The sequence below is a fragment of the Mugil cephalus genome, chromosome 21 (genome assembly GCF_022458985.1).
Source record: "Mugil cephalus isolate CIBA_MC_2020 chromosome 21, CIBA_Mcephalus_1.1, whole genome shotgun sequence".
Classification (NCBI taxonomy): Eukaryota; Metazoa; Chordata; class Actinopteri; order Mugiliformes; family Mugilidae; genus Mugil; species Mugil cephalus.
Window position 1 is genome coordinate 15,804,893 of NC_061790.1, and position 25,064 is coordinate 15,829,956.

The 25,064-nt window shown below is 43.8% G+C and overlaps 1 protein-coding gene across 15 annotated transcripts in view; it reads left to right on the forward strand.

Moving 5' to 3' along the window:
- Window positions 1-25,064, forward strand: part of nrxn3b (neurexin 3b) — a 270,562-nt gene that overhangs the window by 229,693 nt on the left and 15,805 nt on the right. For 13 of the 15 annotated variants that reach the window (XM_047574496.1, XM_047574506.1, XM_047574501.1 and 10 more), the window contains 3 exons: window positions 1,482-1,653; window positions 9,673-9,762; window positions 11,226-11,536. In XM_047574496.1, the coding sequence (XP_047430452.1) occupies window positions 1,482-1,653; window positions 9,673-9,762; window positions 11,226-11,536 (573 nt within the window). The remainder of the gene's footprint in view (window positions 1-1,481; window positions 1,654-9,672; window positions 9,763-11,225; window positions 11,537-25,064) is intronic. The other 2 variants (XM_047574504.1, XM_047574505.1) reach the window with 1 other exon arrangement.

The window sequence follows — 25,064 nt, forward strand, 5'->3', positions numbered from 1 at the left end:
ACACTTTTGAGGCTTTTGTGTAAAGTTCAGAGGAAGTATTACCTCTAGAGGATGCACTGTACCTTCTATCAAGACCAGAATACACTCCTGGCCTTTGCACTTAAAAAATGCTAAGAAACAAAAAAATGGGATCCTAATTTATAGGAAAGGAAAGTGGATCCTTCCAAGGTTTTTCTAGGTGCTCTACTTAGAGAGTAGACAGAACTTGATTTAAAAGTTAATGCTTGTTCTCGAGTGATCTCAGATGTATTTGTTTTTGTTTTTGTTTTTTTATGAAGACAGCAAATATATTGAGTCAACTAACTCAGCAGAGTGTGTTGACAGAGAAGAAAACCTGAAAATAGATGACACAAGTCTTTCAAAAAATCCACACTGTATCTCTATAATAATCTGGTGGTACAGAAGTCTAATATTTGAGTCTGACTTTGAGCGTATATAACTGTGTTAAGTGTAGCTTGGTCTTATTAAGTGCTCTTACAGGGTTTTAAGAACCTGCGGCATTAAATAGAGGTCAGCAGGTTTAAGTGTCGTGTCATTTAAGTTGCAGCGATCCTGCAATGCGCTTGTGCTGACGAGCGCCGTAAAATCCAGCGTGGCATTATAAAGGCCTATATTGCAACAGTGAGCCGCGCAGGGTTAGTGTCTCACTTGATCAATTAACAATATGTGTCTTCACCCTGTGCAAACCTTCCTAATTTTGGTTTTGTGATGAGAAATGGCCCCACTGCTCTGAGCTTCTAAAGAAGGTAATTACACCGAGAGATTCCCTGTGGGGGATTAAAACAAATGACACAGAAAACTCAGCCCTTCCCCATCGCCACTCGCTGGAGCCGAGCCTTCGCTCTAAAACCTTTTGCTTGTAACGCCTACATGGCCATGAATACACAAGCAGTCGCAATAAAACTCGCTGGCATCTCGTGAAAATTAGTGGGGTTGAGGGGAGGGAAGCCAAGGAGTGATGGGGAAGCGTCGCGATTTATGGACATGATACAACTGTTTTAGCATTAGGAGCTAAACAAAGCATATGGTAGTCGTACAGTTTGTAAGGACCGCAGCAGAAAAAGCATCTGTCCTGCCAGTTTGGTAGTGACGGGCTGCAGGGAGCATTACTCATCATTACAATCTCTGCTGGCAGCCTATTTTCATCACATTACAGTGGTATAATGAAGCGTAGCATGCCAGCGTCCTCAGGTTCTCTGAGTAGTTCACCATTAGCACCAGCCGAGGGCATTCATCCAAGTAGCTTTATTGAACTTTTTATAGTTAGTTTATTGTATAATTAATCCATTACCGAACAACAATACATGCAGACGGACTCCTGGTGCAGTGGCACTTCCAATTTTTAGAGTCATCTAGCTTTGACAGTTCATGTGACTTATTGAGAAGTGGCTGTATTTTCATGAAATTTACCAGTTGCCCGGTGGCTCTTTGAGCTCATTTTCTCCTTGTGTTTTTTTTCTTTTTTTCTTTTTCATTTCCAGGAACAAGGCAAAGTCAGTGTTACATTCAACATCGGGACAGTGGACATCAGCGTTAAGGAGACAACCACAGCGGTGAACGATGGCAAATACCACCTGGTGCGATTCACCAGGAACGGAGGCAATGCGACCTTGCAGGTGGACAACTGGCCAGTCAATGAACACTTTCCCACAGGTACCGTCCCTACTGTCAGTCCTTTGTGTGATGAATTGCCACTTAAAGAATAGTAGAGTAGTTTTAAAAACCACTGGACATCATTTGTTTGTTCATTCAAAGGGCACCACCAAGAAGGAAAAACAGCTGTCGAGAAAAGCTCATTTTCTCCTGTTCTCCAGGGTGAAATATCTGAGATTACTAACAGCCATGCAGCCACGTTAACTGGCACACACTATACTCACATGGCTTAAAAAAAAACCCCGTCCTTTTCCACCATAATGGCTGACTCCGTGGGAGAGGAGCACACTGAGCTGGAATCTTTCTTGCAAGAGGCATTAACTGTGCAACATCTGACCGGTCCATTTCTGGGAACGGACTGACGGGCACCGAGAGACATTTGGTCGGTGAGCAAGCAAGGAGGGGATGGCAGCAGAGACGAAGGGGCGGCCTGTTGGCTAGATAAAGCTGCTTTCTGCCCGTATCTCTCATTCCCAGGTCAGCAGAAGCAGCACAGCAGCAGAATACAAATGGGTTCATCAAACGTAGCCTGCCCCATTTGGAGGCTCAGGCACTCCCTTCATTTAGAACAAATATGTACTGTTCAGCTCACTAGGTGAGAGAGTTAGAGAGGTGAGGAAGGAAGAAAACCCCTTTCCCTCCTTCCACTTAACAGTCCATTACATTAAGTTGGCTCTCCTCAACTTTGATATCGGTGTCTCCGTGTGAACCAGCTTAGGAGAAGCCACCTTTGTTTCCTCACCTTCTATTACCCTCTCTTTTATTCCGCTTAGTCAAACAGAGCTGGATGCTCGGGAAAACCCTCATGGGCACCGAGTGGCAGTTTAGCCATGAAGCTGGGATGACAAAAGATAATAAGAAAACTTCAGTTATCTCTGAGGTAAAATTGTGCCGTCGCAGCAAAACAGAATTGGACAATGGTAAAAGTAGAATAAATAGACATTGGTGAAAATTAAGTAGCGTTCCATTGCCAGACGTGACACTTACAAGAGATGAAATGCATCCAAGAATAAAACATGCATCACTAGCTAAAACATTTTTATCCAAGCGTTAGAAGAAAAAAAAAAAAAAGCAGAAATGCTGACTATCCCTAACGGTATAGCGCGAACAAATACGTGCTGATCCCTTTCGCTTCTCGGCCCCATGTCTCAGCAGCCTGCAGCGTGCTCCATGTTGCATGCCTCCACTGAGCACAGGGCAGCATCCTCTTCTACCGTGACCTGGCGTGCGGTTTCGGTTTGGTTCAGTGCCAACGCAGGTGACGTTAATCTCTTCTGTCTCTGCCTTTCTTTTGCCGTTGGCTGTCTTTCACTTTTCTTTGACCAGATAAAGCTGGACAGGTTTCATAACTGGGTTTCGGACGCAGTTATGCTGCAGAATAAAGAGAAACTTCGTAAGGAGTGCGCAAGTGACATCTCCGTCACGTTCACGCTCACATGTTCACCACACTAGGTGAAGTAAGTGAATTAATCAGACAAATGCGAGGGGTAGTTGTTGTCTTGTTCCTTCTGTTCCTAGACTCTCTATTACAGCATAATCTAATCCTTGTCCCTCTTGGCCGGTAATTTGGGAAAGGATTGACCTCCTACCATCTTAAGAACCAAGTGCCTTCTGCATAAGCGTTCAGTCATTCTTTTCTCAACTTCTATCAATACATCTGTCAATATCTGACATCCAAAGTCGGCGTTCATTCATGAATCACAGCTTGATGGAAGTTGGCTTTACATGTCCACCATAGGAATGCACAACAGAAGCAGCTCTTGGTTTATCGCTCTGGATTCATATCAGGTCACCCCAGTGAGGTTTGTTCCCTTTCCTATCCTCCTGCCATTGTCTTGAAATGCAGTTGAGGTTGGGGGATCGAATGCGTGGTAATTTCTTTTTCTCCTCTGCACAGGTAATTTGCAGGACATTCAATGATAGTAATTCAACAATGATTGATTTTTGTCCCCCCGCCCTGCCTGGTAAAGGCGTTGTCATCTTGTGAGTAATTACATGTTGCGGCGCAGACTCATCGACTGCTTTCTCACACTCTTAGCGCTTAACTTGAAGGCACTAGCTGCCACGAGGCTCTCAGACCGTTCAATAAACAGTTACCGGATCTGGGCATGCCCTCGCTCCCTGGTAGGGAATAGGTGAGGACAAAGGTGTTTGTTGGTCTGCCCGTCAGTCAAAGCCGCTTGCAAAATAGCCTGCGGCATTTAAATCGGACATCTCGTCAAGTGTGTTTACAAAGTTGGCCCACCTAAGTGTTAAGTGATTAGGATTCACTTTGAATAGCAGCTGGAGCTTTTCACGCCATGAGCTTCTGAATTATTTTTGGATGGATTTGGATGATGTTTTTAATTGTTTTGATTGTTTCTGGTTTATTAACCACTTGGAGTTTTAGAAGCATTGTACCAATACCGACGTACTCACTAGGTCATTGCTGACATCTTGTAAACTACGAGCAATATGCCTTAATGTTAGGTACACAGGGTAAGAAGTACGAGTTGGTATCAGGTGACCATGTCTAGCATGTAATGTATTTCATACATGACCAAACTGACCATTTATACGCCGGTCATAATTCAGCAGCTGTACTTCTCGTAGTTGTGCGCACACACACAGTTCTCTTGTGTAATAAGATATTATTACTGGCACGTCAGTTTGCGCAGTTTTACAGCTTTCATTTCAGTAAATCCATTTTAAACGAAATTAGAAAACCATTCGCAACAAGAAAAATGCAACTCTGAACAAAAACACGGCAGTGGGTTTATTTAATACCTAAACATCAAGTACATGGGACAACGTTTAGCCAGTCACTGTGCAGAGTACGCAGCGATCAGCTTAGAATATGTTTCCAGCGTTCCTTATTGTCCTTATCATCTTATAACTTGCGCCTGAACGTTTCTGTACAAGGTGGCCACTTTATTAAACACACCTGTAAAATCTATAGACATCTAACAGTTCAGATTAAGACTACCTTTACAAAGATACTAATCTTCGTTTTTGAGGTTTGCAGTGCCGATGTGGAGATGATAACACATTTACAAACATCTGATATAAAGCACTGCCTTACATCACCTTCATTTAATTTAGTGATATAGTTGACCTAAGGAACAAAGTCAGCCATGATGTTCTATAATGACAGAGTGCAATATATGTCAGAGTTGTACTGGACTGCATTACATTGTGTTTTTGTACCTGGTACCTGGTGTTCAGGGCACTCGCACATCTGCACTCTGGCCTGTTTCATTTCAGCGATTACTTTTCGGTTGAGTTTTACCACATCTGACAGGAACAACTGCCAAAACTTCCAAAAGAAAATTGAAGTTGTAATGCATGAGAACTGCCCTTAAATGTTCTTCAAAAAGTTCCTGCATTGATACTTTACTGTAGTGATTGCAGTGTCCATAGAAAAAGATCTAGAACCTTAATGTTAAGCCCGCTGAACCCATTAGCCTGCATTAAAATTAGCACCTAGAGTGATTTTAACTAAACAGGTCTACAAGATACATTTAATGCTGGCAGCACTGCGGAGTAAGTGCGGAAAGCACTTGTGCATTAGTCCCATTCTGCTGTGCAGCTGTATACCCACACTGATCCCATACAGGAGCATTTTTATCAGGCCTCTGCAGCGCACATGTGAGTGTTTGTGTGGGCGTTGAATGTGCGTGTGTGTGTATGTGTGCTGGCTGCTTTGTTTTTTTCCTTTCTCTAATTATTCTCCCCCTCTAACAGTGCCCTCTCCGATCTCCGTTCTTTTTATGTCTTCAAATCCCTTTTTATCCGCATTTCTCCTCCTTTTCCAGTCGGCTTGGCTGTGCGTCTCTCCTACAGTCCTGTGTACTAGTGTGACAGCCCATATTACTGCAGGGGCTTGTCTTTGTTTAGTGAGAAGGTTCCAATTTTCTTATATAATGCTCCCAATCCCTGTACTATTTGATTTTGGATTACATAATGTTCTCGCCCGAGTTAGAATCTTTGAATCAAAGAATTACTAGACCGGATCGGGCGGAAGTTGTGCATCACACTCGGCCTGGAGCTAGCTGAGGTTTAGGCGTTGTCTCAGATGAATGACCATTGGTCTAACTGCTCTGCTTGAGCCTCAGGAGAAGTATGTCTGTGGTGGGTACGAGAGGGTCGGCCATGGCAATGACGACCTTGTGTTCATTTTCAGGAACACATGCACCTCTATCACGCGCCGTTTCACACAGCGTCACCTGAAACAGACACAGCGGATACCTTCAAAATATCTGCCAATCTTTGTCTTCAACACAGACAAAACAATTCCTCGGGAGCGAGATAAATCCCAACGCGTCCCCAGGGCCAAACATGATTAGCCCTATCTGAGACATAATCTCTGTCGCTCTCAGAACTCAGACTAAGCTGAGTGTACCAGCCGCCGGTCTAATTCATGCTTTCAACACCATAAATTCCTGAGCAGCCTGATAAATGATGAATTTACTCCTTGGCTTTGTCTGATGTCAGGGGGAGAACGGATTGAGGACCGAGGGAGAGGCATGCAGGAGAAACCAAGGGACATGGGTGAAAAGAGAAGAAGCCGCAGCCGCTGAGGGAATACAGAATCGTTTAATGGAGTAGAAAGCAGAAATAAGTTGACAAAGGAGAGAAAGCGCTGACATGTAGACGGATAGATGGGTCGAGAAGAAGAGGATAGAGAGTGAAAGAAAAGTAGATAAATTATACCAGAATTGTGGCTTGAGCTGAAGAGGCCTGATTCAGCCGAGAAGAGCAAAGAGGGTTGATGGCAGAGAGACGGAGAGAAAGAGAATAGCAGGGAGCAGATGAAGCGGCAGAATATCGCTGGACGGACAGCGGGCTGAAGAGAAAGAGATAATAGAAAGAAAGTACATGAATGAATAACCAGGGAGAGAGGAGGAGAAACAGAGATGAAAGTCAGCTGTAGATTGGAAAGAAGGTGGGTGGTGCAGGATATTCATAACCAGGGGCTGCCTCAGCCAGTGTGGAGTTGAGCTGTGGAATGATGATTTTTGGACAGGGCCACACTATATCAAATGTACTCATCATCCCAAAATGGAGAGAATGCCAGGAGCCTGTCACAGTAGCCATTTTCACCGTTTTGATGCGCTCTCAGCACTGGCCCCGTGATGGAACCCCACCGAGATTAGTCTGGCGAGCAAACGAACAGAACGAAGCAACCGACCAGAAGAGGACTGTCACCACGCCAGTGTTTGTGTTGACTGAAAAGCTCCAGCAGGGAAAAAGCTAGACATTGTTTTGGCTGGGAGGGGAAAAAAAAAAAATGGTGACGGCATACATTAGGGCTAAAAGAGACAAACTGCATACGCACACAAAACATTAAAAATATACTGCGTTAATCAGCACGCGGCAAAATGTCAAATACGCATTAAATATGCAACAAGTGGAGATAATGAAGAGCCAATGAATGGAGATTAAAGCGCCGGAAACCTTGGTTGCAAATCTCCCGACAACAATCAATATTTATGACTAAATGAGCAACAAACGTCCATATATATAATTTATTAAGAGTTTAACACTGAGCTCGTCTGCTCCCTCAGTGCAGTGCGGGTATGGTTTCATGAAATTTGACCTTTAAAGACCTCACGAGGCAACTTCTTGGAATGCACTTCTTCTTCTGCATCTTTACCATCAAAACAAAACTGTGTTTCATCAAAAAAAAAAAAAAAAAAAGCGAAATTAGTTTGTCTGGATCTGCTTGAGATTGACTATCATGGAATACAACGGAAATAAAAAATAAATAAATAAATAAAAAACTGTTCGTTCACGTAAAGTACTTTTATGATTATATACATAGGGGTGCAGCCAAAGGTGGAAAAGTACGGGTGACCAAACAACTAGATTTTAAATTACACAAAATGGGCTCTCTGGCAATGACAAAACATCAAACACATAATAGTGCAAAATTGCGCTTTCCCCTTTCATCCACTTAACTGAAAAGGTTGAAGAAAAATCTTTGAGGAAATATCTGTCGACCCCGCTTAAAGAAAAAAAAAAAAAAAAAAAAAACCTGGAAGGCAGACTGATTTTATAATAAACAATGGCGCTTTTATTGGCAAGGTCATCCATTCTGAAGTCACCTCTAGAAATTGAATATCAAATTGACAAACTAGAGAGATTTTTCTCATTAGTTGGACAATTAGCTTGTGGTGTATTCATTAAGGAGGTGGACTGTCACCTCATTAATCACAGGGAACAATGTAAGAGCTGTACCTGAGACCATGCCAACAGCGCCGCAACGTTCTAGATTCACAGTTTCGCTGCAGCTTATTACCCTTCTTTCGGGCGCTCGACAGAAGACAAAAACTGGCAGGGACTTCGAGAGGTTACCGTTTGCTGGCGCCTCTCATCCTCTCTTGCCGTTCCGCGACCAGCTCCATCAAACCCTGACCTATCCGACTGTCCTCTGGTTTCACATGCAACCATCATGCCTCCCTCTGTGGCCCTCGTCCAGAGGAGAGTGTTATTTGGCTGCCACCTGAAACCTGCTTGAGATCAAAGGAATGGGGAGGGTGTCCTGCTAGTAGCTGATTAACCTTCTGGCACGCTGCAGACACAGTCCTTTAGCTCCTTGAGCTCCCTCGCAGCCATATCCACACTCCTACCCAGCTGGCAGTAAACAGAGCACTTGGCTGGTTTTTCTCTGAATGCGAACGGTTGGAGAGTGCGATGAGGAGATAGAAGCGAGAGACAGAAAAGTAAACTGAAATAGGCAACTGCGGTTTGTCTCATGTAATGTAATGTAAATTTAGTCAAGTAGGATTGCAATTGGGAATCAGGTGTGCAGCTGAACCGAGAAAGAAATGAAATAAGTGAAATAAGACCGCCGAGTTGCGTGCGCGATGTTCAGTGGCGTCGTCACCTGAGAGAAATCCAGCCGCCTAACTTCAGAGCACATTTCAGAGCGCCCTATTCTCACAGTTTGCGAAGCCTTGCCCTTTCAGCCGTATTGTACTGTAAGCGATTCCGTACCGGTGCCTTTTTTTTTTCTTCCTCCAAATACCTTCCCATCTGGGCGCCGAGTGACATCACGCTGCCATTCATGATTCTATACAGGCCTCGCACTCTTTTGTCAAACCTCCGAGCGTTTGAAGACAGAAGGCGTCTCAATTGTCAGCGCCGACAGACCCGCAGCGCGTTTCAGAGGGAACGGCTCGGTGATTGTCAGACAAAATATTGCATCCTGGCGCATACGCGGCAGGAAATCGCACTAAGCACGCGCGCAGCACATCCCGTAAAAAGGCGGCCCCTCGTCTCTAATGCCCATATACCTGGAAACGTGTTATCCACAGTCTCGAAAGAGGAGATTGTGGCAGCTGGGGTGTCGCGTTTTTTTTTTTTTTTTACCCAAAAGGCCTCCCGCCATGTCAGTAATGATCTCATTTGTATGCATTGTTCTCTTCAGATCTGTGTCACTGTGGGACCCCCCCACCCCACCCCCCACCCCAATAGGCTTGCTGTACTTCAAATTACCACTTCCTCCTCTAACATTGCCCTCCTTTCCCCGTAAACCTGCAACGCAGCCCCTTCCCTCCACATAATCTGCTACACCGAATCATTTCTTGGCCCTTGAAATGTAAAAGCAGGTGGTGTCCAGTGGGAGAATTAGTGCAAATAAATTACCTCCAATTTGCTTCAGAGAAAAGCAGTTAATGCATGCCTGCCTTTTTAACCACTTGATATCCTTCCTGTTATCTAATATGATGCAGACTGTGATGTATCTCCTGTGCTTCTACTTTTCCCTCTCGCAGGTTGTTTATGCAGTTTGTCTCGTTGGTGTGTGTTTAATCCGTGGATGTTTAGTTAACTGTTGGTGTGGAGTGTGCTGTATAAATATGAGTTTTAAACGTTTTAAACTAAAGTACCGCTACTTGGGAAAAAAATAAATCATAAAGCTTTTCTAAATATTCCTAAACAAAGATAAATCGCATCATAAACCACTGTATAAATGTGTGATGTCTGTTGCTGTTGCCAACTGTTTCAAGCTGTTTGTTAAACTTTCAAACTTTAAAGGCAACAGCGACATTGAGCGCTATCAAATGGCAAATAAGAAAATCCCGTTCAAATATACCCGGCCAGTAGAAGATTGGCTTCAGGAGAAAGGTAAATCTCTATCGAACTTCTAGAATGTTTTTTATTTTCTGTCATTTCATCGGCTTGTTCCCTTTCAACCTTTGAGAATGAATAACCATCCCTTAAACCCTTTAAACGACAACTTAAACCAAGCGTTTTTTTGTTTTTCTTTTTACTTTTTCCTTTTGATTTTTATTCTATTTTTTAATTTCTTTTCCCTATTTGCCATCGTCATCGTTTTGAATTTTGTTGAGTCATTGTGTCCAGTTAAAGGGACTGGGAAGACATTCAGTGCAGTAACAAGTGCTCCTAATCTTTTGTGCAAAATTGTCTAGACAAAGGCATTACAGTATCTATGCTGCAGCAGCAGGTTGATTGCTCTGAGAGGAGATTTCGCTCCCTCGTCCCAAATCCTCTGCAATGTTTGAGAACAAACCAATTAGGGGGCATATTCCTCTGAAAAACTTTCAAAACAGCAGGTGCTTTTCCCTGCTTCAATTTATCTGCTTTTAGTTACACACATGGTAAACTTCTCACCTGGTGATGGAGACATAATTGGAGGCTTTTTTTTGTCCTTCTTTTTTTTTTTTGTATGGCAGAGTGTCACAGCGTGCTAGCCAGGTGCACTCTGCCCTGTTTTTTCAAGAAAGCACCTTGTTTAAAACTTTATTGGGGACCGTTCTTCCTCGACGTAACAGCGTTATAAACTGCATTTAAAATTCATTGCACATAAACATCTTAACCTGATTATAAAGTCCCTTTAACAACTGCTAAAACACAGGCAGGATTGTAAAATCCTATTACTGCTGCATGCATGACTCCACACATGCTATTTCATTTCCCGTGATATGAACGCCCCGTCCCTGTCATTCCATGCCTAATGTATTATGTATGATACGGCAAACAAATGTAACAAGCTTGCAGTGCTATGTGTCTGTAAATTATACAAATGAGATTTTTAATTATGATTTCTGTATTGTGAAAGTTTTGTGTGCGTTCCCTCCATTATTAATGCATGAGCAGCGTGTTTGGACAATGATATTTAGGCTTCTCCTAATGAAATTCACATAAACCGTAGTAAGTGTGTGTTGCTCGTACTTTTTTATCGTGAGGCGCCAACGCCGGTATACATATTTATTAAGCATTTTATGGCGCAACTTCACTGTTTGGTCCACAGAATATTAAAAGTACCTGTGGAGCTTCCACAGTTGCTCCAACGTATTTTTCAGATTAGCATTGGTAGCAATGGGGACATGAAGGTGCATGAGGCTGCAGTCATTTTTTTTTTCTTGAGTTTGTTGCATCATGACTATAGCTTGAACAACAACATCATTTAGTCAAGCACCTACATATTAATTATCTTTACCGTGCATCTTCCCTCTTCTTAAACCTTTTAGTTTCTCTATAGAAGTGTTACCTGCTTGTTGCCTCAAGTAATGCTTCCATCTTTCCCGTAAAGCAAATCAACCATCTTCCTCTTCTCCCTGCGCCAGGCCGGCAGCTTACAATCTTCAACACCCAGGCCACTATCTCGATCGGTGGAAACGACCGGAAGCGGCCCTACCAGGGCCAGCTCTCCGGCCTCTATTACAATGGCCTCAAGGTCCTGAACATGGCCGCCGAGGGCCACGCCAACATCAAGGTGAACGGCAGCGTGCGGCTGGTGGGCGACGTGCCCGTCAGCAGGGGCGCGGCCCGCACCACCACCTCGGTCCCGCCGGAGATGTCCACCACCTTCATAGAGACGACCACCACCCTGTCGACCACGACCACCCGCAAGCAGCGCTCGCCGCCCACTATTCAGGTAAGGCTGACGAGAGGCCTGGGGACGTGCTTCCTGACGGGCCTGTGGCGAATGATCCAGTGCTGTGACAGTTTTATGACTTGAAGAAAAACGATGGGAAAATTCCCTCACGGCCCCCTCCCTGCAAACCTAGGTTGTCAATAAAATAATAAGAGTCGGCGATGAATTTTAACTTTAAATTTATCTCATAGAAGTAGTTTAATTATTAAGCCGATGCAGAAAGACGATTTCTTGCTGCTGACTACCGGCCAAAAAAAAACTTTTCCCATGCAGAACTGGTCAGTAATTGCAAATCGTTGTTTTGACATTTTTTTTTATGGAAGAAAACAACCTTATAAATAATGAAACGCATGGTAATTGGTGAGTGTTAAATTTGTAGACTAGCTTTTTCCACATTCCCAGCGTTCATGCAAAGCAAACTAGCTTCTGGCTTAATTTGCACCTACAGACGTGATTGTCGTCCTCGTTTAACCCTCACAAACAAGGCCCAAAAGCATATTTTTCCAAAATGTCAAACTAACCCTATAAATGCGTTGATTCGTGTGGTATATTTCTTTGCAGGAGATTTCGATGCTTCATACATTGATTTTCCTTCATGTGCGCCGCTGCTGTCTGTGGGCTAAATGTTCTGTGCGCTTGGTAATCAGGTTTAAAAATGTGACAAAGTGAAATGTCAGAAAACTAGTTCTCTTGTCCCTTCTCCACGATTTCATGTGTTTTTTTTTGTTTTTTTTTTGTGACTCCTCTGTGACTGGGCACGGCTGGATTGTAGCCGCGCCGCTTTTTTCTCTGCTTGATCAGTCAAGGTCAGGATACTGTATTTCTCATTCTACGGAGGATTGAAGTGCCGCTGTTCATTGAGGTGTGCAAAGCCGGCCCCGCCACCGTTCCCTTTTCTTCCACAACACCCCTCCCCTCCCCTCTTCTGTCTATGCCTGTCTCTATCTGTCACTCACCCCTGCACCGGTCTAAGAGAGGCCTTTCTCCAATACGTCCTGAGTCCAAGCCAATGAATGTCACAACTGTGCCAAGAAAGTAATCACGCTGAGCAGTCCTTTGACACCCAGAGGACAAATTGAACCATTCGTTGTCCATATTAAAGCAATAACTCTCCCTGCAGGGTGAGACGGGGCTTGGGCCAGAGGGTGGTGGTTCCATGAAACACGGGGACCACTGTTATCTGCCTCTTCACCTCGACAACAGATTGCGTGGCGCGCGGCGATGATGGCCCTTCATGTCAGTGCTGACACTTGTGCGTCTGTATCGTTGGAAGCGTGGAAGAGGCCACAGTGAGGGGGCTGCTAGAAAGCCACTAAATACCCCGCGAGTCTGAAAGAGCTGACAGGGAGAGTCGGGAAGTCAGGCCCTCATATGTGGGGTTTAAGGCTCTTGGCGAGGCGGTCCGTATCCATTCTGCCTGTGTGGCATCGGTAATCTGCAATGATGATGGCTGAGCTGAGATACATTACAGCGGCGTCTCTGGCATCACCAGCAAGGTCACATCGCATAAGAAAAAATGTGGCATCGCTGGGAAAATGGCTTTTCATGTCGCTGGCTATTAATATCAAAGGAAGTCAATAAAGTTCTTTGTGCTACGAAAGAGCTTTTCTACAAAGCGCTCTCCTTTTCAAGGTGAAATGATGAACTGATACCTCCTTTGTCAATAATCAGGATGGAGCTGGTAGATGCCAGATGATGCGCTTTGGTAACTTAACAGTGAAAATGGAGTTTTATTTTATTTTATTTTTTTCGTGCCCTTGCTAACTTTTCGTTTTATTTTTGTATTCCGTCTGAGAACACACCTTGTTCATTCTTCTTCCACAAGCTCCCATGGCAGGCTTTGATTCACGCTGCTGTGTCACAGAATTTCATTTGCCGAGGCCTTTAATTTTACAGTTCCCTAGCTGGCTGTCAAATACTGTGGTGTGAGAGGTAAGGAGAGGCCCTGTACCAGTTTGGCAGATTTCTCCACCCTCTGGGCAGTATAGGGGAGTCGAGGGAGTTGAGCTATCATTAGTGATATACTGCAGTGCTGAAAGAGACCTATAGGCATCTGACACGGTGCTGGACTCCAGCATGAGCGCTGCGGTGTTTGCAGTGGGTGTACACGTGTAGAATGAAATGTTTTGGTATCTTCTCACACATCTTTTTTTCTTTTTTCTTGGTCCACTTCACTAAATGCACCTCTTTCTTTTTCGGAGGAGCGGAGAATCCCTCGACATCTCAGGATCAACAGAATGCAAGATGGGAGCGGGAAGTGCAGAGAACCAATCTCACGCTTAATTAATGATAGCTCTGCGGGGACGTCGTGAAGCGACAGACACGTTTCATTCTCTTTCGCTCTCCCTCTTTCTGCCGTCGTCTCTTGGCCGTCGCTCCGTTACTGAGCCGGACATTTGTTGGACTGAAGAATAGCACGGACGAGAAAGCGTTGGTGTGATTTCACTTAAACTCAGATCACAGACTAAGTGCGTGGAGTTCACAAAGCATTTAGAGTGAATTAGTTCTGTTTTACATTTTGAAAATGTGCAAGGAATATATGTATATTTCATCTAAAGATGTTTAATATTTTAAATGGAGCAATAAAACTGCCATCTTTTGGTTTAAATTTTATCCACTGTGCTTTAAAATTCAGTAAAAAATAATAATAAAAAAAAAATGTTTAAGGTGATACTACTGAAATACAAAGTCTAACACTCGATACAGAACTTAATAAGTTACGTAACAGGCTTTGGACCAGTCAAGAGTTTTGCCACACCTTCGCCACCATTAAATTTAAGGGTCGGTAAATTTACTGTATCAATCAGTTTGTCTGGAGAGGTTTGGAGAGGAGCTCGTCATCAGCTGCTGCGACAGCCTTTTAGTGGGTTTTTAATCACGCCATTTGTGTTGCTTCATATGTCTTTAGATCACACTCAGAAAAACAAAACTGCTGCTTCATCCATTGAGCATTTGGAGCATTTCTATATTTGCGCGTCACAGACGAGGGTGACTAATGCCAACTGCGTTAGTGTCAGCCGCCTGCTGTCGTCTCTTTCCTGCACGTTGCGTAAAGACATAGTAATGCTTGCTCACGCGCTAACGTCACGGTGGGACAACGTTTTTGTTGTCGCAGCGGTGTACAAAAGGAGAGTTTAAACTGCAGAGTTTCTCAGAAAACCCCTTTACTTTCCTCCATCATAAATATGAATTAGTTCTTTATCGGCTTGAGAAGAATAGTGAATAAGGTCCATAAAAGGAGCAATGATACAGTCAATATATTTAAACAAGTAGAAACCAATAATGACAGTCCTGTACCTAGGTTTCTCTGGCACTATTTTACAGAGCCATTGCAGAGCCATGCCTGGAATTATCATGCAACTTGTTCTCTCCCCCCAAAAAAAAAAAAAAAAAAAAAAACATTTTTTCGACATTAGCTCTTCCCGTTGTTTGTTCTTAGGTGGTTTGTGTTGAAATTGAAATGGCTAATTATTCTGGAAGTCATGCAACACATAATTAAAATTTTACAACTAGCCTTCAGCATGAAAAGCCAGTAATGGTGGAAGATATTCCGTTAGTGAGGAAGCACCTACACCAACTAGTCAAGTTTGTATTTAAGTCTTGTGCGGAAATAAAGTTACTGTATATAAATCCGTCCGAGGCTCCAGGGAGAGCTGATCAAAATCTGAAGCAGCTTCTGGTGATCTCATTTGTCTCAGAGTGGAATGGGAGCTAGAAAGTGTGAAAAAAAAATGTGGGAATGTTTGAAAGAAGTGTATTTCCCAGACCTCTGTAGCCCACTTCTCATCTCTGCTGAAGGCTTGTGGCCCACAGCTACGCTGCGCACTAGCCACATAACACAAGCAAATTGCCCACAGTGGCTTTGTGGGGTTTTGTCGCCACCAGGTTTTGACAAGGAGGAAGAATGCTTTGAATAAAAGAGAGACATTTAAGCTTTGATGAATTCATTCTGAGGAAGAAAAAAAAAATAATTTCTTGAACCCTTTGATTTACTGCATGTTCAGAATAGACTGTATTTACTGTAGCAGAAATGACATGAACACTGCACCTCTCCTGTGTTGCAGGTTTCATAGCACGTTTATTAATAAACACCATGTCGTGTTCAGCCCTGCTGATCATCAGAATGTCTCTCCTCCATTTAATCATGGTGGTAACCTAGAATCCTTCAAAACTCCCAGTGCACTGCACTACTACGCGAGAACAATTTAGAGTGTAAACTGGAAACGTGTTCGTGAACTAAAACAGCTACATCTTGTTAAGTGACTAACTAAGCCCTTTAGCTTTGCGGGGTTCTCGTTGGACCAAAGAATGGATTTTACGCTCGCTGATTTGATAGTCGTTTTGGAAATCCTCGTTTATGCGAGACTCTCTCTATCATGGGAGATCAACGCTCCTCGTTCTCAATTAACTCGCCGCGCTGGCGTGAGATGTTTGGGAACAATTAGGACGGGAGGCTGCAATCTACAGTACCGTTGGGGAAAACAGCTCAGGGAGAGACACGGGAAGTGATTTGCATGGCTGCTGTGTTAAAGAAATTGCTCACGTCCATCATCTTCAACTGGCCTGGTGCTCAGGAGACGGGAAAATGAGAGGTAAATTGTTTGCAGTTAATTGGGCTTTTTTTTTTTTTTTTTTTTTTTCTGCTGAGAAGCGGCGAATAATGCTACAGTGTATCGATGCGCTTGGATACACATTCGTTGATGACAATAATATTAGCCGAATCGACGTGGCTTCTTCTTCGGTGCAGTGTGGTGTCAGTTTTTTTTCAGGTTATCATCGATGCATGAGGTGGACTGAGTGTGAGGTGAGGCACGGAAGAAAATTGCTTAGCGGGACGGGGCGCTACGTAGCAAAGGTCGTGAGCCGGGCTCAACTGATACAGATGTGCACGCTGAGCTGCCGTCTTTCGTTTCTATATGTTCTTACAGTTTCTCTCAGCTTGCTTCTTTAACTCCGCAAAGTGCATCAGGGATGCCGCCTATAGCCTAGGGATATATGATAATCGCTGATTTATTCTCTCCTCGAGCGGCGGTGAGGAATGCGCTGTGCGGCATGCTGCGTGTCTCCACGTGGAAGTCTGTTAGATGAGGTTTGACGAGCGTGTTCACCGGCCTGTGCGCGAGTAGGCAGATGCGCCGCACTCCTCCGCCCCGCTGTCGGCCCTCTCATATCTTCAGGTAGTTAGTCTCTGGGATCGCCTTCCTTCTCAGACAGTGGCTGGACCTGCCAGTAATTGTGTAAAGGTCAAACTAGAAGGCAGGTTTTCCTTTGAATGCTTACTTTAGACCTCTTCTTTTTTTTTTTTTTTTTTTTTGCTTTGTCTGTATCCCTCTCTCTGCCTCTTCTCTTGGCTGCCCTACTAGATGCCCAGGCTCCCTGTGAATCTTTGGAGATGAATGCTGGAGGTCCGCTAGTTGCTCGGTAGGTCCAATTAGGAGCCAGCTGACTGATGGGGACCCTGCTGGTGTGTGTGGCTCATTAAAGGGCTCGTCTACACACATACACACACACACACACATACGCACATGCAGACAGTTTGTAGAAGGATCTCTTCATCTTTGTCTCACCCATCTGAAACATGCACAATACAATTCAGCTGCCATTATAGAATACAATACAATACAATAGTATAGAATAGCTTTTTATTGTCATTGCAGAACACAAGTTGTGTTGCAGTCATTTGCATATGGCTGTTGCGCACACATCCACACGCTCTCAAAAAACTGTTGCAGTCACATCTGCTTGTATCATCAGTGAACTGAATCAAAGTAGCAGATTCTTTTTATTGTGTGTGCTGCCAAATAGTGACCCCCTCTACCCTCGACGTGACAGACTCATTCCAGCGCTGTCATGCGTTGTCCGTCTTCTTTGTCGCCAGAGTTTGTAGACATCTCTGTGTGAGCTTTTTTTTTTTGGAGATCTTTGCAATTCTGCGTCTTCAAATCATGTGTTTTTTTTGTGTGTGTGTGTGTGTGTGTGTGTTCGGGACAGTTTGTCTCTCAGTGTGTGAGAACCTGCAGCTAGCTCCAGGGGTTTTGGACCATGGGGGTTTGTGTAATGGATGTCCCACATGCCTCACAACACAGCTCATCTAGATACTACGGGAACACGTGCGTGTGTGCGCGCGTGTGTGTAAACCTGTCTTGTCATCCGCCAGTGTCACAGCGGGGTACTCGCACACCAAGAGGCAAGCAAACAGCACACATCAGTTACACACACACACATATAGCACGACTAAGTTGTGTCAGAGCTGACCGGCGGGATATCAGCCCGTGCTCTGGGTGGTATACAGGCTCACCTCACGCTGAGTTGCCTCCAGAAATGACTGGTTATAACATGATACGCATGTCTAACTAAATACTCACAACCGAAGCAGCAAAGTGACACCGTCGCCCTAAAAAAAAACTCTGATAGTATAATACAGCTGTGGATTAAAAACATACACAGAGTTATTGGAGGCATTGCATCTCCAATCTTCTGACGGTTCAGATTTGATCTGTCCTCAACCATATGCCAGTAGACTAACATGAATTATCAAAGTGGAACAGTCGGTATTAAATCCTGTGCCAAGCCATTTTAACAAGTTGTGAGCTTGCCGTGAGATCCCACACTCTTGGTAGTGTTTAATTAACTTTTTTTCCAGCACAACGGTTCCGGGAACAAAACTATTATAAAAGTTGAACTTCTGTTGCCAACATTTTTTTTTTTTTTTCCTTTGACACTTTGCTAAGTTATTTTATACCACCAGACTTAGGAAGTCCCCGCTTTCCTGTTGGAAAAAAAAAAAGATGTTTAGCTAGCTTCTTCACGCCTTCTCCTGCCTTTGCACAGAGCTTGGCTAAATATCAGAGCAATATCTTATGGTACACAGCGGAGACATTATTTCATTAGAGGCATTAGCATAATCAAGTGAAACTCTCTGAGCCATGCGCTGTTACCGCAGCGTTCACGGGCCTGGTCACTTATTCCACTGCAACAGCAATGAATCTCAGTACACTGCCGCACTGTGAATATATTTACAGCCAGCTCATGATATACACCGACAGTGTGTGAATTAGTGTCTGCACATAAGACAAGGTAGACGAGATACGTCCATGTGTGGACACCCACAGATCCATATGTGCATCACTGCATCTGTGTGCACAGAATGCCCCACGCGTCTGAGAGTCAGTAGGATTTAATTAAATATGTGTCACATAGACAAAGCCTTTGATGTTCCACTGTAATAATGTGTTCTGTCTCATTGCTCGACTGAGCTGTTAGCAAAGCCAAGTAATGTTTCTCGCCTTGTGCCCACAGAGAGTTGGTGCAAACTACAATTAAACCTGTTGCTTTTAATAGTAATGAGCGAGGGATAATTGTTAGGAGGTATGTGTCTGCGAACATGCATGGGTAGTCATCCGTGCATGTGTGGAAGCATGTCGGGGTACTGTGGGAGGGCTCGGACGCGCGGTGTATTTTAGGTAATTCCTCTGTCGGTTCGTGATTATGCCTCAACTTTCATCTTCTAAAAAGAGACTAAATCGAATGCTTAATTTGGTTTGCGCTTATTAGGAACTGAACCCAAATGGGACCCCTCGACTAATATGAAGCGTGTAAAGCTGCCAGCATCAGCCATTACATAACGCCGACATTGATTTGGTATTACAGCCTTGGAGTCATAATAGACTTTGACTGAAAGAAATTCAGCAATATTGAAATGGATTGAAAAGAGAGATCAAAATGTGGTCCACAAGGAGAAACGAGCGAGGTCCAATTTCAGCAGCTTGTTTCAGACCTCACACATTCTCAATAGAAAACCAATAGCCTTCCCCAACTGGAAGTATCGTCTTACATATTGATTGTATTTTTGCAATTAGTGAGATCAATTGAGGGTTATTTATGAAGCCCTTTGCCACAAAAAGCATATCTTGAAAAAACATACGGACCCAAATCTACCGAAATGTATTAAATGCAACAATAATGAGATGGTAATAGAACCAGATTATCTTAGAGGTATTAAGTTATTCAAATCTTCATAAAATTAATGGAAGGCACAAAGGCCTGGAGTAACCCTTCATAGGGAACTCATTGAAATACTTGGAAATAAAACATTTCAACCTTGGAGTAATTTTTTTCATTTTCATGTAGAAAATCAAGGTCACTGAAGTTGCCATACTTGGTTTCTTGCCCTAAGTGGTAAAATATATATATATAAACATGTACCTTAGACCATAAGAAAATATGTAAGTGTTGATTGAGACACCTACATTAGGCCACTTGTTCGTGGTACCTTATAAAACACTTGGCGTTCATGCAGATGTAGACCACACTGGACCCTGATTTGACCAGAGAATGTTACCTTGATCTTCACTGATTGGCTGAATGAAAACCACATGCTTCTAAACCTCACTGAGAATTTAAAATGTCTGCTGAAGCTACCAGATATAGTCCCTCGCCCTGCAAAGGGTTAAGCCAGCCTAACAAACTGATCCACAATGAAATTGTTCCACGAGTCCCACACAGACGTGATGCGATCAGATTCATTCAAGCCTTCTTCAGATATGTATATTCATGACTTTATGATACAGATCTCACGAGGACGTCAAGCGCAGATCCCATCAATTCACAATGAAGACAGTGGTGTTAGAAGAAGCCAGTGATGTTCAGAGCCACAGAGCAGCCAGGATTGAACACTAAAATGTATGTATGCATGAAGAATAAAATAATAAAGTGAAAGTGAATCAATGTACTCCCTGGAAAACAGAGACATTTGGCTGCTCTTTGAATTCCAGCAGTGAGTTTGGTGGTCGCTCTTCTATTAAATTATTCTTCCCGCAGAGCTCTCTCATGATGTGCTGCCAATTTAAAAAAAATGGATATGACAATTAGCTGGCAACGGTTGTGATAACTTCACTGATTGTAGCTTGTGTTATTTGTTTCTTTGTTTATAGTGGAAAAACATTTTTGAAATTTGTCCATTCCAAATAAATTTTATTTAAACGCATCAGCTTGACTTTTGGAAAGTGACGATGAGCATTTCTGGTGAAGTGATGAGCCTTTTCTGGGACGTCACAGAACAAATAACGTATCCCTTTCAGACCTACTTGTAATTTAAACAACACAGGCTGCAGATGCCACATGAAAACCAACAACCATCCTATATTACTACAAAGGATCCGTTGCGGGATGTAATTTTATTTGATATAGGAATCCATTTAACACTAAAGTGGGTAATGACTGTCAGAGAGCACCTCCTGTGTTTCAGTCACACTAACCTGCTTTGTGAAATAGAATTTTTTAGGCAAATTAACCAGTAATTGCATTTGCATTGCGCGACACATCCTCCGGTTTCCGAGCTGGATTTCTGTTACTTCTGTTAATTTTGTCTTGTCCACGCTGACCACTCCGCCGCCACCTCCCCCCACCACCCCCCACCACCCCCCACGTCCTCTCATCTTCTCTCGGCTCTTTCTCCGGTCACAGCTTTCAGTGTAGCTCAGCGCCGCGTCCACATGAGTCCCTCACTTCCTCTTTGAAGCAAGAACCACAACTGACAACACAGACCGTAACTCAGACCTGTAATCACTGTTAGATTTCCACCTGAGGACAACGCGGGCTCCGACTGAGAGATGACATTTCCTCCCATCTCATGTCTTCCCTCTGTCCTCTCCGCTCATCCCTCACATGCATGAACGCCATACATGCCAACATACAGTTGCATGCTGGTGTGTGAGTGAGTGTGTTTGCCACAGGGCTTCCCTGATGACCTTGTACGCTGTGGCAGGGGGGTGATTAAGGATCAGGGCCAAAGACCATTTCCTTTTCCATGGGAAGATGAATGACCCTGTTTGAAAGTGGCTGCCTATGGCCTCAGGGCAATTAGAGTTTGCTGTGAGCCAGCAACCCTCACTGCTCTGTGTACAAAGGCAGGTCCTTGAGAAAAAGAGAAATACTCGGCATGTAAGCCATTCCGCTGAAGCCAACGCACCATGGTGATGTGAACAAATGAAAGGTTTTTTTTTTTGTTTTTTACTTTCCAGCTGTTTTGCTGCTGCACTCCTCACCCACCTCATTCCATCCTCCGTAAATTTAAGGAAAAAAGGTGCTGAGAGCAGAAGACACCTCAGACAGGTCCTCCAAGAGCGCTCACTGGAAATATTAACTTGTTCCAAGGGATCATTTAGCATGTGGCTATGTGGCTTTGGCCCTAACAGTTTGTAGTAATTTGTACACCATATTGTGACCGTGGGCCATTTTTTTATTAGCTATATGTGCTTCCTTCTATCAGCCGTGTTGTTGCTGATAATTTTAAACATCGCTATCTAATACTTGATCGGAATCACCACATTGTCTGTGCTGCAGGATTTCTTTTTTTTTATGGTTAAAGCATCTTATCTGTCACAGTGCGGGAGCGGGACCAAAAAAAAAAAAAAAAAAGTTTGATAGGGATATGGCTGCTGTGTGCCATTGATTCCTCTTGTAATACAAGCCTCTCCCTTGTCGAACTGTCAAAGCCCAGATCGGACACGATAACGCTCGCATGAGGCAGCCGTCGATAGAAAGGCGAAGCTTCCGCCACTGATGAGATGACTATCTTATTTTGGTTTGAGGGCCCGTGAAAAGGGGGAAGAGTGAGAACTAGTAAGATAGTGAGAAAGAGGAGATGGGAGTCAGTCTGACCTCTGATTTCTGTCACTCTGAGCCATTTCTCAACCTGAAAAATTGTCTGCAATATGACTTCCCAACTTACATATGTGTGTGTGTGTATATATATATATATATATATATATCTCCAAGGTCACCTAGGAACACCTTGAAAAAGAAGGAATTGCTTGGAATTGCGTGTCTTTGATTTGCCCTTGCCTCTTTGATCTCGGTACATGCAACCACATTGAATATCTGTGGTCACTATGGATGAGATGCTCAAGGAAAATGGATTTGTTTTGGGTTTATTCCCATCAGTTCTAAAAAGTCAGCTTCAGCCAGCGGACACTGGGCGGGGTTTGATCGCGTGCTTGTAATGTGGATCTATAATCCTGTGCGTTTTCCTCTATCCTCAGAAGGTTTTGTTTCTTCCTTGCTTGCTTCCTTCAGCGTAAAACCACTTCAAGGTCATCTGTTATGGTAAGGCCGTGGTGTGTTCAGGAGCAACCTCTCGCTCCCTCCCTCGTATGACTCAGTGTACTGTACTTAGACGTGTGTGCCTAGATTCCGAGCACTTCCCCGACACACAGCGCTGTTTACGCTCGCGTTTCATGTCATGTTTGTAACCCTGGGGCCATGGCTGAGTTTTAGCCTTTACACAGCTTTTACAGACCCAGGGGAGAACTGCAGACAGTGGTCGGGTGTATTATACCCCCACCCCCACCCCTCATCGCAGAGCACAAGCCGTTGCTTTGATGTGACTGATCTCATCACCGCCGTGCTCTGCAGAATATTCAGCTGGAACCGCTAGTGCAGATGCCCGTGACCCGTAGACGCTGGCTGTCGGCACAACCGCCACGTGACTCCATTTGTCTCCAGCTGTGGTTGTCGGACACACGTTCTGAGTAAATGTAATTTAAATTTTTTTAAATATCATCTCCGGTGGCTTGTGGGACAGCTTTCTGAGCGGGGACATATGCTGGAAACGGCAAATCGGAGATGGTTTAGCACGCAGCTCTCCTGAGTTGAGTCATGTTTAATATTAGGCACAGGTGCGAAGAGACGGTGTGAATCTTGTTCCTGCAGACACACTCTTGGGTAGAAAACCTTGGCAGTTAAATAATTTGATCTTTCTGTTTTTTTTATTCCCCCAGACTTGCGCTTCCTGTTTAAACCATGTGGACTGTGATGTGATAGAAGAATTTAAAAGCGTGAAAAGTGTGGCTGTTCTGTATTCAGTAGAGGATTTTGTTTGTCTCTGGAAGAAATCTGTCAGACACTGGTTGCATTCATCTGCTTCGTGTGGCAGAGTGTGGTAGTCCACAGTGCTATTGCTGCTGGTGCTAATGGAACAAGGTGAAACTTTTTTTTTTGGTTCTCAATCTTCTGAAATTAAAGGACATCTGTCTCATCACCCTACTCTATGTACATTGAGCCACTGGTTGATTGAAGTGTCCCTCCTGCCTGTACTGGGCTACTACACATCAATTCTTAATATAGATTCTGGGCAGATGAACTCATTCAGCTTAAGGTTTCAGCACTCCGCAGTTCTCAAATTACAGCATATGAATGTTTTCCAAGGAGGTTTTCAGTGTAAACTGTCCTCCTTGTGTTGATGCTTTGTTGTAGACCTATTTCATTGACACATTATGTGTACACAGCTCCACAGAATAAGTATCACGTTAGCAGAGCAGCAGCGTGGTTTTGTGTGTTGGTGCTATGCGGTTCTTTGCAGGTGCACATCGACCTGTTGTAGCTGTCTGCTTACAGGTTGCTCTGGCAGAAAGGAAAGACTGAACAAAGAACCCCTTTGTAGTGATGTGACAGAGTTGTAATATATTGCCAATTCACACGCTCCTTCAACACATATTTTCTCGTTACCTTTTCAGTTCGAGTCAACCTTCCTACCGATCCACAGTTAACTTGCACTCGGCATCATCACCCTGGGGCAGCATGCCTTTTGCATGTTGGAGCCCTACTCTATAACCTCCGCCTTGGTCAAACTCCCAATGATCCTTCCTTCTGCGTAGACATGGAGCTATTTAAATGGACACCAGCTCCGACCCATAAATCGACCATCAGCGTCACAGCCACAGTATTGAGGGTAGAGTCATCATCACATGAAATGGAAGAAGAAGAGGAAGAGGTGATCTTGAGCCTCATATGAGCTGGAACTGAATTCAGGAATGTGTTTTGAACAAAGAATTTACACTGATTGGAAAGAGATTTCCTCATTTCCAAGATAAGAGGAATGCTCACAGAAGAGGAACAAACGGTTCTCAATATATTTCACTCAGGTCTCGAATAAATTAATAATAAAATATAGTATACATCTCTGGAGTGGTATTTTTCCATGCTGAAGACGTTCCCAATGAAAGACGTATTGTAAATCAATCTCACAGCCTCTTTGTTCACTCTGAGGTCAGGCCTGACTGGTGATGTAGCATGCAGTCCATTCACTTGCAGAGGTAATTGCAGCTTGGCCTGGTAATGGTTTCTACATCGCTGCTGGCTGATTCACAGTACTCAGTCCAGAATTCCTGATTTAACACCAAAGAAGCTCTGTCGAGACAGACGCGGACCAGCATCTTTGCACATTCTCCAATTTTGTTTGTGTCGGTGCCATCAGTTGTGAAACTGAAAGCAGTGTATTTTGAGTCCGGTCTCCCTCGGAGGCTGTCTATCTTTATCGATTGCTGCTGTGATCCTTTTAGTTGATGTGCTGAAGTGGTCAGACGTAAATGCTGTTTTAATGAAGTCAGGCTATTGATTTGGCAGCGGTGTTTGTTTGCGGTCTTAGAAATTTGAGCGTCACTTGAAGGCAGAGTAATCAGGATAATCGGGCATGATGCACACGGCGTTTCCGTGCGCGCCCAAATCGTTGTGTGTAATGCGCTTTCTT